At 48.2% G+C, this 18,828-nt stretch overlaps 2 protein-coding genes across 14 annotated transcripts in view; both read right to left on the minus strand.

The window, feature by feature from the left end:
• The window catches only part of TMEM164 (transmembrane protein 164), a 193,671-nt gene that overhangs the window by 13,579 nt on the left and 161,264 nt on the right, over nucleotides 1-18,828 (minus strand). For 4 of the 13 annotated variants that reach the window (XM_009198104.4, XM_031660645.1, XM_021932526.2 and 1 more), the window contains exons 6-7: nucleotides 8,023-8,123; nucleotides 6,092-6,300 (exon numbers count right to left, since the gene is read on the minus strand). In XM_009198104.4, the coding sequence (XP_009196368.1) occupies nucleotides 6,094-6,300; nucleotides 8,023-8,123 (308 nt within the window). In that variant the 3' untranslated portion in view covers nucleotides 6,092-6,093. Of the gene's footprint in view, nucleotides 1-1,721; nucleotides 6,301-8,022; nucleotides 8,124-18,828 lie in introns of those variants that run through there. The other 9 variants (XM_009198112.3, XM_031660646.1, XM_021932529.2 and 6 more) reach the window with 3 other exon arrangements.
• On the minus strand, nucleotides 1,722-3,738 carry LOC103880847. Its single transcript, XM_009198116.3, is given in 2 exon segments — nucleotides 1,722-3,595; nucleotides 3,694-3,738. Coding segments are annotated over 2 exon segments (531 nt in total). The 3' UTR covers nucleotides 1,722-3,109.

The raw sequence follows: 18,828 nt of genomic DNA on the forward strand, positions 1-18,828 counted from the left end.
GGTCCCACCGGAGTGAAGGGTCTCTGTGCATGCTTCTTTTGGGAGTGTGGGGTGGAGGAGATGTGGCTGAAGATGCTTACAGAGCCCAGGGCTTGTGTGTTACATGAAAGAGCCTGGGCTTTATATTCTAGAGCGTGAGGGGCCCAGGGAAGTGATGCAGATTTGCATTTGAAAAGACTGTGGCCTGCAGGAGGGAATACAGACTACAGTGGGTTTGGGCATGGTGGTTGGGGCAGATGCACTGCCCAGGGTAGGGATGGCAATGGCCTGTGTCATTGTGTTTTTTAGCTCTCTTCCTAAAAAGGAACACATGGGGAAAGGACACGAACCAACTCTCCTCACCTCCTCTCCACCAGCCTCTTTCCATCCTTCCCCTTTGCCTGGCCCCCTTTCTTCCTGTGCCTTTCAGCTCTGCTTTGAGGCTGCTGCTGACAGGCCATGATTCCTCTGCTTTCTGCACTTGTGGGCCTCCCCTTTCTCTCTCATCTTCCACACCACTGCGCGGCTCTCTTTCCACTTCTGTAAGGACCGGGGGCCCCTGGGCAAGGGTCTACCCAGCAATGCCAGCACACTGGAAAGGCAGTGGAAGCTGGTGGAGAGCGGAGAGCATGTGAGTTTTGGGGTCTAACAAAACCAGTTTCCAACTCCAGCTCCTCCATTTATGAGTGAGCCTCCATGTTCTCAGTTTCTCCCTACCATACAAGGACAGCATTGCCAGTCAGCTAATTGTACTTTGATGGGGATTCTAAGAGGTAACGGGAGGGATTTAGCTCCATGCCTGGCAAGCAGTTGGAGCTACTACTTTGCTGATAAAGAACCTGAGGCAGCAAGATAAGTGACTTTTCTAGGCTGCTAATCTTCTAGTCCACGATTGCAAGTCCCTGCCTCATTCATAGCCTGGGTGCCCAACCACTGGCAAATGAGGAGATCCACCTGCACTGGCTGCCAGGTCTGGCTAGCTGTACAAAGACTGCCCAGGGTAGGGATGGCAATGGCTTAGGTCACTGTCTTTTTTAGCTCTCTTCCTGAAAAAGAACACATGGGGAAGAACGCGAACCAACTCTCCTCACCTCCTCTCCACCAGCCTCTTTCTGTCCTTCCCGTTCGCCATATCTGGCCCCCTTTCTTCCTGTGCCTTTCAGCTCTGCTACCCCTCCCTATCTGGCTACCTCTCCCCTCTAGAAACAGCAGCCCAGGCGAAAGCCTGAACAGGGCCTCTGTCCTGTGTAAAAGGGCCGATCACAGTCATCATGGGCTGCTCAGCAGGTAGCCTTGGAAAAGCAGGTCTGCTTCCAAAGGGTAAGGCTATCTCGTTCATGGTCCAGCCCATGCTGGGTGCAGGACTGTGCTGAGAAGTGCTGGTGCAGAGCTGACCCTCAGGAAATTTGGGTTGAGTGGGCCTGAATGTGTTTGCCTTCTCCAGCTCAGTCCTCCAGCCTAGCCCAGTGCACTTTGGGTCCCAGAGAGCCCAGCAAATGTGCCTGGCAGACAAGCCCTCTGCTAAGAGCAAATGGCCTGCTGGGTCCCTGGCAGAAGTAGGCAATGTGTGGGAATTCAAGGCCAACCAGCCACACAGCTCCCAGGACAAAGGTGTGCTGAGACAGCCCAGCTGTCCTTTGAGGGTCTTCCACAGCACAGAGGGCCAGAGGCCCCTTTTGTCTATTTTTCAAAGCAGAGGGCCTTCTGAGAGGGTTCTGGGAAGCAAGGCCAGGACTCCTGGGTTCTCATATATCTTTTAATAACAGTAAATTAAGAAACATTATAACAGTAAGCCCCATGGTGAGGGTTCCTTTTCATTCAAGGATCTTTAACAACAGACACACCTGAGACTAAAATTCAGAATGCTAAGTACACAAATTAATGACTATTTATTTCCAAAGGCGACTGCAGAAACCATTTCGGTACAATCAAAAGGTTTTACAAGACAGAGAAAACACATTACAAAATGCCCCAAGAGGTGAGCAAACTGGTGGGGGCACAGAGCACTCAAGAGCCAGCCTGACAAAAATCCTCAGCCTGCTGCTGTTTAGGGAGAGTATAAAGACTGGTTCTAAGGGCAGCCACTGTGTGGGGGTTCAGGGGAGACAGTGAGGGGTCTGCCCAGTGCATAGCAATCCCAGCTGGGAATTGAGGAAGGACAGGGGTAGGGGAAGAGGGGCAGAGGCATTTGCTAAGCTCCTGGCAGAAACCATTACAGATCAGCCTATCATATTCTCTTCACTACAGTAATACCAATATAAATGAAAGATTCTTTAAAATAGAACACAAAATGGACACCAAAAGAAAGAGTTTTCAAAACAACAGCTTTTGTTTGAAATGACTTTTGTTTTGTTTTGTTTTTCATGGGGTTTTGTCTGTTTCTTGCCATGAGTAGCAAACCAGTGTACAAAAATGTCACAGACAAGAGCAACAAGCGACTAGGTTTTCCTGAGCCCAAATCAGCCCACTCTATATACACAACAGGAGGGCTGCCTCCCTGTCATTGACTCTACCCACCACAGTGCAGGCAGGATGGGCTGTGGGGGGAGCTCCTTCCCAGCCTGGGGCCTTGCCAAGGAGCCCACAAGGGCCTGCAGGAGACCCTGCATAATCAGCATCAGTGTCTTGTCTAACAGCATCACACATGGTCCTTTTTTCCTCCTCCCCTACCTCCCCTTCAGTAGAAACCAGTAAGAAAATTCTCTTCAGGAGGGGACAGATGACTCTGGGTCAATGTCTACAAATCCAAGGAAGTCTTTTTGGCAGAGGGAGGGGGGAACAGGGCCCTTCTTCCCTGAGCCACCTCGCTCACCCCCAGGGCACTGCCCTGCCCCAACACCAGTGCACAGAGACCTGCTGACAACTTGCTCTCTGTGGGGAGCTGTGCCCACTTCATAAGACACCAAATTACCAATGATCACAAATATGAAAACCCCAACAGAGGCTACAGCAAAAGGGATGATCTGACAGCTAGACTGAGGTACTGTACGGTAAAGTTCGCCGATCACCCTGGTTAGCCCGGCGACCCTGCAAGCAGCTTCTATGAACGCGATGAAGTTTGAGGAGAGAGAGAGAAAGAGATTGCTGACTTGGGGAGACTGAGTCTGTGGCTTCAGAACCCTGCATGCCTTCACAGGCTGACAGAGGAACGTGTTACTGTTGTGTCTCTGGGAGGAAGATGGGCCAGATCATCTTTGGTGTACAAAACCAAATACTGAGGGCAGGGAGGACTGGAAGTAGGCGTGACTGGGTCTCTGCTATTTCAAGTGGATGCCACAAGTTGGCCAGCTCCACAGACTGTTCTCCTCGGCCCATATCCCTGGCCAAGGCTACCTGGGGGCTGAAGGGAGCACTCTTTTCCCTTCCTGAGGCCATTTGAAAGGAAACTGCCCTCTTCTACAAACACCCTCACACACGCGCAGAGCTCCCACACACTGGCAAATGACACATGGAAACCTGGCTGGGGAACTGGCTTGGCACTGACAGGAAAGCCCTGAGGAGGAGCTGGGAAGACAGCCCCACTGGCCACTGGGTGTGCAAGCTCCGGCTTCTCCCTCAGTCCTGTACCAAAGCCGGGGCAGTAGAGGGCCGGCACTGCGCAGATATGAGAGCTACCCTATAAGGCGGGCTACCCTGTAAGGCAGGCTGCCAGGAGTCTGCTTGGGTTGCTTCTCTCCACGTTGGCTTGGCCCAAGATAAGAGTGAGATCCAGACCAGTTCAGATGCTTGCTGCTCCCCAGTGCCCCAAATACAGGCCATGGCTCCCTGTGAAGCCTACAGACTGGGCCCCCTCTGTTCTTTTGACCTACATGTTTCTGAGCCAATCTGGCCCCCCAAAGCCCTGCATGCCCCTTTTACTTCTTCCTTCCCCTGACAGGTGGATCTGTCTCTGGCTTGGCCATGCCAAGTATGTGGCTTTTGCTTTCTTCTCTCCTTCCAAGCACCAGAAAGTGCCCTCCAGAATGGGGTGCTAAGCTGTAGACAGAGCGAAGGCAAGCATGCCAACATGGGGAAAGCTCGAGCAACCAGGCAACCTGTGCCATGCCACAGAAACAAGGAGGAGCAGAGGGCGTACACAGGCACACCCCTATGACATTCCGCAGCTAGTTCTCAGCTGAGGCACAGATCCTCTGCTGGCAGCAACTCCAAGTTCTGGTGGAGGACAGGCCAGGCCCCCAGGGGCTCCTCCCACAATCCCCTTCCAACTTCTCCTTTTGTAAAGAGGCCAAGGGGCACTGAGGCGTTGTGCATTTCCTCATCAGCAATTCCTACATGTAGCAGTTGGATGATGGGCAGGGCCAATGCAGCCATTCAAGAAGCGCCTCCACTGGAGGGCCACTGGAGGGTGAGAGGCACTAAGAAAAGCTAGGCCCTGCCTTCAAAGAGGGCAAAAACAAAGCTTACACATCAAAAGGAGCTCAGGAGAGTAAGAGCACTTGGTGTTCTCCCCTCCTGCTCCCCAAGCCCTGGGGATTGATAGCCTCAATGCCTCAGGCCTCTGCAGAACGACCGTCCCTCCCAGGGTGGCTTCCCATAGGTCCATTTGCTAAAATTATGACCACTGAGGCACCGAAGCTCAATGTAGTTGAACATGGTCAAACTAGAAATACTGGAACCGGCCTAGGTCAACTGCATTGCCCAGAGTTGGAGAGGGGAAGGGAGGCTCACCAGACAAAGTCACCAAATGATCTTTTCTGTTCTTAAGCAAATCTGTTCCTAGTGGGAGTCAATGAAGAGTCAGCAATGCCCAGCCACTTCCTGCCTGCTCGAGGTCTGTGCATAACTGAGCTGAAGTCATTCAACGAAAGTTTCTCCTTGTGGAGCACCTGAACCTCCACCCACGAGGACCGAATTCCTTGGCAGCCCCCTTTCAATCTAGACATAAGATTCTGGGGTAGACAGGATGAGGAGGAGGTGATGTCCCCCACATTAAACGATTCAGCACTGACTCTGGGTACACTGCAGAAACCTGGCCCTAGGGAAACAACAGTGGCAAGAGCTATAGCTGCTCAAACCCAGGATGCTGACATTCTCTGTAAAACCAAGACACAGATCTACAGGGTCTTCCAGAAATGGGCCCTGATGCAAGGATTCTCCAAACTCAAAAACCAATCAACCAGCCAATTCCAGCTCATTCTTCCCTGAAGCTGCCTGAGAGAGGGAGAGAGGGAGAGAGGGAGAGAGGGAGAGAGGGGGGAAGGGGAGGGAGGGAGAGGGAACACATTTAAGGGGCACTCAAGATTAAAATCATATCTATTATCAGCATTTACCTAAAACAGAGTGTATGATTCAAATCACAGTTTTCTGTGCTCACTTCTGATTGGGATATGCATCAGTTCTCAACTCTCACAGGCAGAATTTACACAGGGTCCGGCCTAGTACTGTATATATCTTGACCCTCTTCACTTTGGATTTGTCATTGCAACAGGTCTCCAACCCTCTCAATGCAATCTAGCCCTTGGGCTGCGTGGTGCTCTCACCTCCCATCCCAGGCAGCATCCTGGAGGGAGTGCTGGTTGGCTGCTTACTTTGAGTCATGGGACACCAGTGACCAGAATCTGGCTGGTTCTGTCTTGACCGTGAGCTGTGAAATCCCTCGGCTCTGGGCTTGCCGCTGGTATAGAAACAAGGCCTCAGTTCCCTGTGGTAAGAGCTGTGCTGGAGACTAAATGGGACGCCAGCATAAGCCTGGAGGTCCCTGGCAGTGGAGAAATGAAACACAACGCAATCTCATTGCTTCGATGCCAAAAGAACTACTACTACTTGTTGTTCCCTTTCTCCTCAACCAGCTGTTGTTAAAGCACCGACAAGCAGAGTGAAACAGCCGCTCACTGCAATCTCCCCATGTAAGGCCACTAGGAGCAGAGAGAGAGCCAAAGGGAAGGAGGAAAATCCAGCGCCCAGCACTACACCCCAGGCTCAAGGAGACATCCTAGGGGGAAGAGCTGGGGAAGGAAGAGTGGTAGAAGAAAGGGACAGAAAGGAGGAAAAAGAAATACACCAAACATCCTACTGCCCTCTCCCATGATTTCATCAAGAACTGGGTGTTCTCCAAGTCAAGTCACGACTTGCTTCCTCAGGGAAAAAAAAAAAAAAAAAAAAAAATAAGCACCTTCAGTCTATTTTCTTGGCTGGAAGCCGGAGCAAATCCAGCAGATATTTACACAAGGGCCCAGCCATGTATGAGAACAGGATGACCAGCTTCCCGTGGGTCATGGTCATGAGAGTCTGGTGTCCCGAGGCCCAGATGCGATACCAGGGGCCGTAGAATGGGTCTGAGATGGCCGGACACAGCATGTTGTTCAAATTCACTTCGGTGACCTGCAGGGACAAGGGAGGTAGAGTGAGCGTTCACCATCCTTAGGCTTTCTCTGGCTTCTGCCAGTTCGGCCATCTCTACCTAATGGGGGACTAGACAAGGAGGGATTGACCAATCCCCACCTGTTTATAAAGGGATTTCTTCTCTCCCCTCGGTTTTCTGAGTGAGTCAAGGCTAGAGGCCTCTGGAGGTGATGGGGGAGGGCTGTCCAGTGGAAAAGCTGTTCAGTTTTGCTCACAGTCTTGCCTTCCGGTTGGGCCCAGAACTTGTTGCCATTCCTGAGCATCTACTATGTGCCTGGTCCCCGGAGAGGTGTTGCAGGCTAAAAGTACAGCCCACAGCGTGGTCCCTGCCTCCACGTAACCGGCAATCAATCAGGTGGGGGTGGTCAAAGGTTTACTACATCTGACCCCAAACCAGACAGGGCTCACCCAGCTTTATACACCATGAGGAGGTCTGAGGAGCATACAGTATGGGGGCTGAGTCCTCAGAGAAGATTTCATGACAGAAGTAGTACCTGAATGGACTCATGAAAGATGGATGGGGGTTTACGTTGAGGAATGGGGTGAGGGTTGCCCTCCTTGTAGGCAGCGTTGCCTGAGCATGGTATGTAGAGTGACATGAGCACACTGATGCCCCTGGAATCTGGGTCCCAGTGGAGAGCAGCGAGTGGTAAGGGTGTGAACTTTGTATGGCTTCCTCCTGAGAGCGCGGGAAGCATTCACACTGTTGGCGAGGAGCTCAGACTAAGCCCCCAGCAAACCAGAGCAGAGCCATACACCACCAAAATGAGGAAGAGAAAGTGATTGCTTCTACAAAGGTGTTGGGGACATCGGTTACACGCCCTAGTCATGCTAGGTCACGCGAGGTTCCACATGGCCAATGCTACATTACTGCCGCTTGCACACAAAACCAGACATGCCACACCTGCCCCAAGGACGGTCGCGGCACCTGCCTTCCAAAGCCCTTCAAGCCTGTTCACATTAAAGACGAGTCCTCACCACCTCTCAGGGAAGTTGGGGCTTTTATACCATGTCACAGAGAGGTGGAGAACTCTCTGCCCTCAAGGATGAGGTGACTCATTCAGAGCAGTGGCAGAGCCAGGACTTGAACTTGGGTCTCCTGACCCCCAGCTCCAGCCCTGAGCTCTTCCTACTCATTTTGCCACTGATATACACTCTTACACTCAGCAATTTTGGGCTCTGGATAACTCAGCTACTGAGTCCAACCATTCTTCATGACTCCAGGAAGTTCTAAACACCCCAGAATGCCACAGGATTTCCCCAACACCACACTTCCACTGGCCATGAAGCTCAGGGAATAGCCCAACCTTCAGGGCCTATGAAAGGGACCAGGATGGACCCAAGGTCAGAAGACTCCCCCAGGCCAAGGGCCAGGGTTAGAGTCCTGCCTCCCCATGGGGTCCACAACAAACCACTTTCCAGTTGCAGCTCATTGTTTCCGACCCAAGTGGCCATGAGTGAAAGGCATCCTTGCCTCCCCAGGGATGAAAGAAACAGTCATTACTGAAAGACTCAGAAAACTCTTTGGAGAGGCCAAGGCTGTAGATCATAAATCAGCAATCCAGACACAACAATCTGACATCCTGGCCTTTAGCATCTTGTATTTTCAAAACAAAGTGATACGCCAGCGCCAACCAGGATTATCGAGATTTATGGAGAACTGCAAACAGAGGGGATAGAAGGGGATATAACCAAACTTACCAGGCCGAGGATCTGCAAGACGCTGAAGTGATAAAAGAACATGAGGCCAGTTGAGAGAAGAGCCCACCGGAAACTGCTGAGGGGCTCTGGAGTGTAAGCACCTGGAGGAAGAGGGGAGACAGTGAGATGGCAGGAATAGTGACCCACTTCACCTCTGCACCATGAGGGTGCAGGTACTGAGGTCACAGCTGCTGCCTGATGACTGTTCCTTCTACTGATCAGTGTCAACTACTCAAGAGACAGCCCCGCTGATTAGCTGGGTACTCAACCCAGCCCCTTCCTGCCCTCTGTCCTGCCACTTGTTTCCGGGGTCACTACAAAGAGAGGACTTTTTTTAATCACAAAAGTGGTATGTACTCATTAAAGAAAATTTTCACGAGTTTGTCTCTTTGGTCATTTTCTCTATGCCTCAGGATTTTCTTTTCTTTCTTTTCTAAATTAATATTTGCAATCTTACTGTATAGATAATTGTATAGCCTTCATTCCTGTATTTATTTCCTCATGTTTCTAAAGAGAAATGTCATTGAGGAAGTATGCTGTAGTGATTGAGAATGTTAACTTTGAAGTTAGATTTGAGTTCAAATCTTGACTCTACCGCTTACGGGCCATGTGAAAAGTTGTTTAAAATCCTCATATCTCAGTTTACTTGCCTATAAAATGGGGACAACAGCACTACCTACTTCTTAGTGTTGGAGGAATAAATGAAACAATATACTGAGAGCTCTTAGTTCAGGGTCTGGTACAATGTAAGTGCTCAGTGAGTGTTAGATGCTGGCATTATCATCATTATCATTCAAATAACTGAAGAATGTGCCAACTCTCCCCCAGGGATACCAAAAATGACGTATTTTACCTCTATCATTGCTAAAAAGTACCATCCCAGTAGGGCTGGATGTATTCCAGAGCTTGGAGAATGGAGGCATGGTTTATACAATGTTGTGGGTATCACTCTGAGTGGGAACTCAGAGTGGGGAATGCAGAACAGTGAAAGACCTGGAACCCCCAACCCAAGCAATTAGGGGTGACATCACATCCTAGACTATTATTTTCCCAAGTCAGTCTTTCACTGATTCATCCATTCATTCAACAGTTATGAGGCACCCTGTGTATTCCAAGTCCTGTGCAAAGCTTTGAGGACAGGAAGATAAAGAAGGCAGGTTCCCTGCAATTGCAGACTCACAGTCAACAACTACAACATAGGGTAGCTGGTGGGATGACTGAGGTCTGCGCCACCTGTTATGGGAAAACAAAACTCAGCCAGGGGCACAAGGAATGCTTCTTGGTAGAGCAAGTATTGGTGCAAAGCCCAGAAGGACAGATAGGTGGTAAGGAGGGGCCTAGGAATTCCAAAGCATAAGCTTGCATGGAGGCAGACAAGAATGGGGCCATTCAGAGAACTATGGATAACAGTTCCATGGGACCACAGGGGAGAGTGTAATGGGGCAGTTAGCAGGTACTAGACTCAGAGGTTGGCAGGGCTGGTCTGCTCCAGGCTGGGACACATAGGACCCGAGAAGCCATGCTGAGGGATTTGGGCTTCATCCCATGCACCAGGGTCACGAGCTCAAATGCCCCAACTCTCAGGCAGACAACTGGAAGCAGGGGTGTGACCGGGGCCTAAGAGACGCTAGGGGATGCTGGAGACTGTCAAACTGAAAAGCCCACACCCCTTCTAAAGAGGGCAACCACCACTCAGCTCCATCCAATCACTGCCCTGAAGGGATGTGGACCCAGAGTTACCAGTTTTTTTCACTTTTGCAAGAGAAGCCGATATATATGAACTTTTATGTGAAATTTCCTGATTTTCCAATGTTGGCGACTAATTCAAAATGTTTTAAGAACATTTTGGACCAAGCAAAACATGTCTTCTGGATGGATTTCAGCCCATGGGTGGCCAGCTTTGAGCTCTGCTGTGGAGTCACAGAAAGCAGTCGAAGTTTTGAAGCAGTAAGGTGGGGTGATCACATGTGTGTTTGCAAAGGATTGCCCTGGCTGGTGTGCAGGGGATGGACTCAAGCAGACAGAGTCGAGGCAGGGAGGCTGGCAAGAAGATTGCTGCAGGAGCCCAAAAAGAGAACAGGATCAATGGCCTTGGAAAGCAACAGCAGCGAGGTTGGAGGAGAGTGGGGGAAAAATCACCGTGATGTGGAAGAAGACTGGAGAAGATTGTTGGGGAGATGGGGGTTGGTAAGGGAGAGGAAGGATCCTGGAAGACTCCCAGGGTTCTGGCTGGGGTATCACTGGGTTGATGGTGCCATTTATTGTAATGGAGAAGAGAGGGAAAGGCAGATTGGTACAGAAGGGAAATGATGAGGCCAAGTTTAGACATGAAATTGAGGCGTATGTGAAATATCCAAGTGGAAATAGGTCTTTGGCGGCTGCCTGTACTCTAGGACATATAGTGTGATGGATAAGAGCGTGGGCAGTGGAGCTCAATAGGTAGAGGTTTGCAAATCCTGGCCCCATCCTTTATCAACTTTGGGGCCTTGGGAAAGTCTCAGCATCTCTTGAACTTGGTTCTACTCACCTATAAAATGGGGTGGCACTGCCTAATTCACAATATTGTTGGACAGATGAGATGAGATAATATACCGTAATTACAGTATTGTATCTGGGATTTAGCAAATGCCGATTATTTTCATTGTTATATGAGTCACGAACTCAGTGAAGAAGATGGGGGCGAGCATGGAGATGTAGGTGTCATCAGTACACAGTGGTAACTGAAGTCATGGGAACATACGTAGAAAGAGAGAAGGAAAAGGCCAGAGGCAGAATGCCAAGGAAAACCATGTAAGGAGAGCATGTGGGGGAGAAGAGAAAGGAGACTTTCTTCAGTGACTAAAGTGGGGACCAGGGATGGGGGCTCTTCTGTGGAAGAAGCTCAGGCTTGCTTTAGGCTCAAGGCGTATCTGAGTCAGAAGTCCCTTTGCAGACATAGATATCATTCCCTCCATTTTATAGATGGAGAAATTCCAGGTTGGACGATGGGCAATGTCACAGTCAAAGTCATAAGAGTGGAGGACTGGAGAAATGAACTCTCACATACTGCCAGGGGACTCACTAGGGAGCTCAATGCTCCTGTTGCCACTTGTGAAGACCTCCAGCACACAAGTTGGATTGTCTCTTCCCTTGTCTGTCCAACCCTCTAGACCAAGTACAACTCAGGGTCAAGGACCACGTCAGGCCACTTCTGCATTCCTAGCATCCAGCACAGTGCTTGGTGCGTGCGTGAAAACGCACTGAGCTATGCCCTTAAGGCATGCACACATTCCTGTCTGCTCAATGAGTGTGGACTGGGCACCGTGTTGTCACCCTGGCTGCGGTGGGCATACAGGGGAAGAGGAGGCCTGGAGGACAGATGAGTGCTTAGGCTGCCGCTCCTCCCACTGCTGGAGCCCCCAGTTCTGTTGTCCTGGGTGCCCCCTCCCACCATCCTCTCTGCTCAGCGCCCCCTAGTGGCAGATAGGCAGCGAGGTGGCGGCTGCAGGAAAGCCCGTGGGTGTTGGCGGGGATGTCCTCAGCCAGGAGGCAGCTCTGCAGCCAGCCCTGTTATCATGCTCCTCCCCTGTCTTGCCCAGTGCTGCAAAGGGAAAGGAACACTCACAGATACTACCAGGGGACTGTTTCTCAGTGCTCTCACTGCCCCTTGCCTAAACCCCCACTTTAGTAGCATTCATTCTGTGCCACATCATCCATCCCATACCAGACTGTTAGTTCTCTGAGAGAGAGGCTGTTTCTGAATTACCTCTTCACGTCCAGCACCTGGTACACAGTGGGCACTCCAAAAGTAATCACTGCTTGGGTGAATTAATGGTATAGACTTCCTGGAGAATCATAAAATTATAACTCTTTGGCTCAAAAATACTACTTTGTGGACCACATCAAATACCTAAAAACTCCAACAAACCACCCTAATTTGTGCAAAGATATTTACACCTGTACTATCTATAATATTGAGAAACTGGAAACAAACCAAGTAGGGAGATGTTTACATAATATGGTACGTCAACATTGTGCAACAGAGTCCACTACCATTCAAATGACAGCCAAACTATGTATCTGTCTATGCCTGGTAATGGCAAGGACAAAAGACAAAACACCAAGCAGTACACAAATGGCAGAAAATACAGCTTAGTAGTTTAAAAACAAAGGCCTTGGGGCCAGATAGCCTTGGGTTTGAATCATGGCTCTGCCACTACCCACAGGAGTGACCTTGGGCAAATTTTGCTGCCCCTCTAAGCCTGTTTTCCTGTTGGTGGGCTGAGGGTAACATTTACCTCTAAGGGCTGGTGAGTGGAAAAAGAGAGATAAAAGTATACACGACAGCTATCCTGGCATGCAGATGGCTGCTGCTATTTTTTATCATGGCAACCACAACCATCCAAAATCTTACAAAAGACTAGAAGAGGATGGGGACTCTTCTAAAGAGGTGATCTCTATGAAGGGGGACCTCCACTGTGGTTTCCACTGCCTTTCACTGTTATTGATTCTTTCCATTGAAAAGCTGATCAAGTATTCAATTTTTTTTTGAAAAATTTAAAAAAGAAAGTACTCTGAGAATAGATGATCCAGTCTACACGGATATATGCAAATTGTATGCAAACACATATCATTCTCTTTTCTGTATACCTGCATGTGGCCCTTGAGAAAATCTCAGTGAAAAATCAGTTTTCTTCTAAAAGAAAACAGAAACTTCAGCACTTTCAAAAAATTAAACATATAAAAAACCTTTTCCTACTTTAAGAAAAAATGTGACCTTTTTTTGCTAGCATCTTATATCCCAGGAAGAGAGAAGCGTGTCAGCTGTAAAGGTAGGGGGAAACTTAGATAATAGCTTTTTCTAAAATCGATTTCGGCCAGAAGCGAGTTTTATGAGTCCTGGGAAAGAAGTCAATTGCACCAGCAGCAGCCAAGACTGATCCCCACAGGCCTCCCAGGGGCCCCTTTTCTCATCCTATAATCCCACCAATGAAGGACTTATACCAAGGAGATGAGACTGGGCAGTGTGGCATCCCCCTCTCCAATCTTCTTCCTGCTTCCTTCAAGTCACTCACTTATTCATGGTACCTATTCACTCAACATCTACAGAGTTCACATTGGGAGTAAGACTCCATGCCAGACAGTGGAAAGAAGGAGGCAAAGATAGTCCCTGCTCTTGAGAACTACCTGTGTTTACAAGTGAATGATGCAATGGTGCAGTAAGGTAAGTGCATTAAGTAACAGAGACACTGAAGAAAAGTAGCTGGAGAAGATGACAGTTGAGGTGAGCTTTGCAGAACCAGAAGGGGTTGGGGTAGGGCCTTGAAGGAAGGAGGGTAAACTCCAGGCAGAGGTTATAGCCTGAGAAAAGGTGTGGAGACATGAAACAGCATGCTGTTTGTGTGCAATTACAAGCAGTTCTGCGTTACTAGAAAGGAGAGAACTTTGTGAGAAGGGACAGGAGATGAAGCTGGAAAAACAGGCAGGTGAGGCTGGGTCATGAAGAGCCTTGTTTGCCATGCTGGTAACTTGGCCTTTATCTTATATACAATGAGAAGCCACTGAAAGGTCTTAACAAGGTTTTAACATACATTTAACAAATGTATGTTTCAGCTACCTAGACTGCTCTGGCAGCAATGTGGACAATGGACTGGAGAGGGACAAGACTGAAGACAAGTTCAAATGCTGCTGCAGTGGCATAGAGGACTTGGCAGTTTGTCAGACAGGAAGGAGACATCTAGAGTAACTTCCAGGTCTATGACTTCAGTAACTGAGAGGAGGTAATTTAGGGAAGAGACGAGCTCAGGTTGGAGCATGCCAGCACTGAATGCCTATCCGCTATGCCAGCAGATGTCGCCAATAGGCTGTTATGTCCAGGTCTAGCACTCGGGAGAGGGAGATGGCCTGGAAACAGGGCTTGGGGTATGGATAAAATCAATGAGAGTCCACAAAATGTCATAAAAGGATCAAGGAGGAAGCCTGGAATATAGCAACAGTTAAGTGGCTAGCAGAAGGAGAAAGATCCATGAGAAGTCAAGATTGAAGACAAAATTAAAGAGGCAATCAAAAAAAAAAAATCAAAAAAACTAGGAGAGAGGTGTGCTGGAAGTCAAGAGAACATTAAGTTTCAAGAAAGAAAGGATCAATAGTGTTAAGCGCTCTATTACTTGCACTGACCAATAAATAAGGTAGCCACTTGCCACATGTGGCTAATTACATTTAAATGAATTAAAATTAAGCAGAATTAAAACTTTGGTTCCTCAGTCACATCAGCCACATTTCATGTACTCAGCAGTCACATGTGCCTAGTGGCCACCATATTGGACAGTGCAGAGATGAGTATTCCCATCACCACAGAAAATTCCATTGGGAACACACTTCTCTATAGGGGTACAGTAAAGACAAGCACTTCCACTGGGTTTGGCTACATGCCGCTCACTAGTTAGTAACCTTCGCAATAGCAGTTTCAGGAAAGTAGCAGTGTAGGAGCAGGATGAGGAAAGATGAAGAAGAATTTTCTATGTGTACAAGGTAAGGAAGGAAATTCCAGGAAAAGGGAACAGGATAGGCAAAAATCACAGATAAATCATTAGCTCAGTTCCTATGTTCTCAATCTCTTCTCTGAATGTTCCCTTCACCCTTTTGTTCTTACCCAACCTACCTCTCCTTGCCTGCTTCATCTGTTGTCCTCTTAAGTAGTGACTGATTTTTCTCCTTTGGCCCATGTAGGTAGAGTGAATAACTTCATTCTTTTCATTGCAGTCCCAGATGAGTGGTCCTCCCTTCTCCCTAAAATCCCACCACTACCATACTGTACTGTACGCTATCCTTCCCTTTCACAGTCATCTACAGACATATGGCTCATGGCCCTCATTCCTTTAGTACCTGGCTCACTAACACCCATCAGATTTCTTGTTAATTTCAACATGCATCTAGATGCATCCTTCAGCATCCTGATCTGTCAGTTCCTTGGCCTCTTGTTTTCAATGACACTGCCCTTTACCACATCTCAGCCACTCATTGTCATGGTTGTGCCTGAGATCTTATAATTATGTGCATCTGTAGCTCCTCCCTAATCTCCAAGTCAAGCATTCCCACTTCAACCACCACTTCTATCTTTCCGGCTCACTCCCGATAACGATGACCCCAACACTTCTTCGACCCCACTGGAGTCTGTGATCCATTGGTCCTACGATCTTTTTACTGTCCCTCATGGCTCCCTTTTTTCTGTCCTTAAATTCCATGGCCCATGGTTTTAATTATTCCTTGCATACACCTTCGACTCCATTGTTCCTCTCATTATTGTACTCAGCTGGAAAGAAAACCCAGCCCTGGTTGAATTCAAAGCTCCTCCTCTGCCTTGCTTGTCCCTCACAGCTGAATGTACTAGAGAAAAACAACAGCGCTGACTGTTCTCATTTCAAATTCGTGATCACAAACCTCAAGTGCATCTTTCATGTTGCCAGGCAATCATACTGTATTTCCCTAGTCCATTCACTCTGTCTTGCTCCTAGGCCACAATTTAACACTTTCTCTCTTCTCAAATCTTTAATACTTCTATCCCATTATCACTCTCAGATATTAACCTTGCTTCCCACTTCACGGAGAAAAAAAAGAATCAGACAAAAACTTCCATAAGCTTCCACAATCACATTTACCCATCTATCTGCATCAGTGCCCAATATGCTCTTCCTTCACTCCCCCGCTCCCCGTCACCACAGATGAACTGCCCTGTGTCCTAGCCAAGGCCAGAATTTCTATTTGTATCCAGGTTCCATCCCCTCTCACCTACTCAACAGCATCACTCCAGTCGCTGTTTCGTCATCTTATGTAAACAATTTCTTCCTCTCTACTGGATTAAGTCCATTAGTGTATAAACGAAAAGTACTGTAATAGCTCCCGTTCTAAAACCAACAAGTCAACACTTGACCTCACTTCCCCATCTGGCCACTACCTCACTCCTCTGCTCCCCTTTATAGCTGAATTCCTTGAAATAATTGTCTATGCCGGTGCTGTCCAATATGGTAGTTACTAGTCACATGCAGCTGGCGGGCACTTGAAATGTGGTTAGTTTGAACTGAGATGTGCTGTTATTACAAAATGTGCACTGGATTTCAAAGGAAATCCAGCAAAATATCCTGGTGATAATTTTTATATTGATTATACTGGAATGATAAAATACTGGATATACTGGGTTAAGTAAGCTCTATTATTAAAATTAATTTCACCTGTTTCTCTTACCTGCTTTTAATGCAACTACTGGAACATTTGAAATTAGGTATGTGCCTCACATGTTTTTATTGGACAGCACTGGTATACTCCCTACCTATAATTCCTCTCTCTTACTGTTCCCTCTTAAACTCACTCTTATCAGGCTTCCCTCCCTCCACCAAAACAGCTCCCATTAAGGTCACAAATGACTTTTTCATTACTAAATCCAATGGCCAATTCTCAGGCCTCATCCTACGTGCCCTTAGAACAAAACAGGGTGAGACTAGAGGCAGGGAAACCAGTTAGATGGCTGTTGCAATAAACAAAGTCAGGGATGATCTGACCTGAAGTAAAGTTGGAGTAGTGGAAATAAATTTGAGAAATGATCAGGAGGTCAAATTAATAGGATGCAGTCACTGATTGGATGGGGGCAGGGACAGGAGTATAGACCAATGATTGGCTTTAGATTTTTGGCCCGGATAACGAATAGGTGATGGTATCACTGAAAAGGATGGGTAACATTGGAGAAGGTGCAGGTTTGGGGATAGGGAAGAGAATGACAAGTTTGGTTCCTGATAACAATGTATTCCCATCTTTGGTACTCTTTAAATGAGATACCTCCATTTTTAGCCTTTGTAAGCTGTGGCTGCCTAAAAGATATCTCAGCATGGCACAATCCCAAGATAATCATGAATATCTGATCCCCATTCTTACCACTGAGTGTCAGCTCAAGTCAGGTTTCCCCTCATCCAGGCATTTGACCAAAAGAACCTATCCTCTATTCTGTTTACTGTACTTGGAAGTGGAGGATGTCCTGGGTTAGGTGTTCACATGGAAGGTCCATCTTGTCAACCTCCCATCCTAAGGGGCTGGAGAGTCTACCCAGGCCATGCTTCACTCTCGAAGAGCCTAGTTGGGGTTGACTGGCCACCCAGCCTGTGGCTAAGGCAACTTAAAGACCCACCTTCATCCATGAGGATCAGACAGGCAGCCCCCTGACAGTAGTATACAGGATGAGGACCCTGAACTGGCAAAGAATCCAATAGGTGGACCTGACCTAGCAGAATATATACTGAAGTCCAAGGACCCAGGTCCCAGCTTCTACTCTTACCAAGCTGCTGTGTGACCTTGGCTGTGTATCCTGCTGAGCTTTACACAAGGGGGAACCAACTCTTGGATCATCTGAGACAATAAGGTTTCAACTCGTTCTGTATCAGAATCTGCTAGGGCGGTGGCTCTCAAACTTGAGTGTGGGTCAAAATCAGAATCTCTAGGAGGGCTTCTTAAAATCCAGCTTGCTGGGCCCTACTTCAGAGTTTCTGATTAGAGTTTCTAGTAGGTCTAGGGTGAGGCCTGGAATCTGGAATCTGAGAATTTTCATTAATAACAGGTTCCCTGGTTAGGCAGATACTGCTAATCCAGGGACCACACTTTGAAAACAACTATCCTAGGGAAGCTGTGGAAAATGCAGCTTCCTGTGCCCGGCCCAGGGCATAGAGTTGAATAGAGTTGAATAGAGTTGAATTCGGGGAGTCTGAGTGGGCCCTGGAATCTCCACTTTAGTAACAAGCACTTCAGGATGATCCTGATGCTTGGATCCTCCAACAATATAGGAGAAACACTGACTTAGAGGGAATCCTGGAGCTGGGAGATGAACCAAGAGACCTGGGAAAAGCTGCCAGTGAAGGGGACACAGTCTGGCCAGGTGTGAGGAGCAGTGTGTCCTGGAAGGTGATAAAATTAAGGCAGAAAACGCTTAACCATTTGCTCCCACAAAGGACTCCTGAGCATCAATCACTTCTTCCTCAGCAGGGACAATCCAGTGGTCTTCAGAAACTCACCTATCCACCTGTTGCACAACGCTCAGCCCTTGGCCAATCAGTCAAATCCCTCAGTTCCTCCCGCACCCACTAACCCTTTAGGAGCCTTCAGGATTTACCAGAGTTCCTATACTTTCACCTGCCCTTACCTGACTAGTATAGTGGAGCAGGGAAGCCTCATGGAAGAGGGGAACTTCTCCAACATCCTAACACTAGCTAGATGGAAGGGGCAATGGGCTCACTGGTATGGAGGAGAAACAGGAAACTCAACCTGGATACTGAGGTCAGCATGTCCTTGGGGCCAGTTTTTGAGCTGCCATTGGCCAAAGTGCTTCCACTTTAACTGGTCCCAGAAAGTAACTAGCACAGGAGGCCCAATCCTCATCCTCCAGATGATGAGCTGAAAGCCCACTCGACAGAGAGGTGGCCTGCCTAGAACAAACAACACTGAGGTTCTTAACTCCAGTTTCCTGAAATGTCCTCCAAAGATATCTGAATTGCCTGCAAAACAGCCTTCTCAGGCAGGCACGGTGGCTCACGCCTGTAATCCCAGCACTTCGGGATTCAAGGCCAGCCTTGGCAACATGGTGAAACCCCACCTCTACTAAAATTACAACAATTAGCACGGTGACGCATGCCTGTAATCCTAGCTACTCAGGAGGCTGAGGCATGAGAATCCCTTGAACCCAGGAGGTGGAGGCTGCAGTGAGCCAGGATCACACCACTGCACTCCAGCCTGGGTGACAGAGCAAGACTCTATCTCAAAACAGAAAACAAAACAAAACAAAACAAAACA

Source organism: Papio anubis, chromosome X (genome assembly GCF_008728515.1).
Source record: "Papio anubis isolate 15944 chromosome X, Panubis1.0, whole genome shotgun sequence".
Taxonomy (NCBI): Eukaryota; Metazoa; Chordata; class Mammalia; order Primates; family Cercopithecidae; genus Papio; species Papio anubis.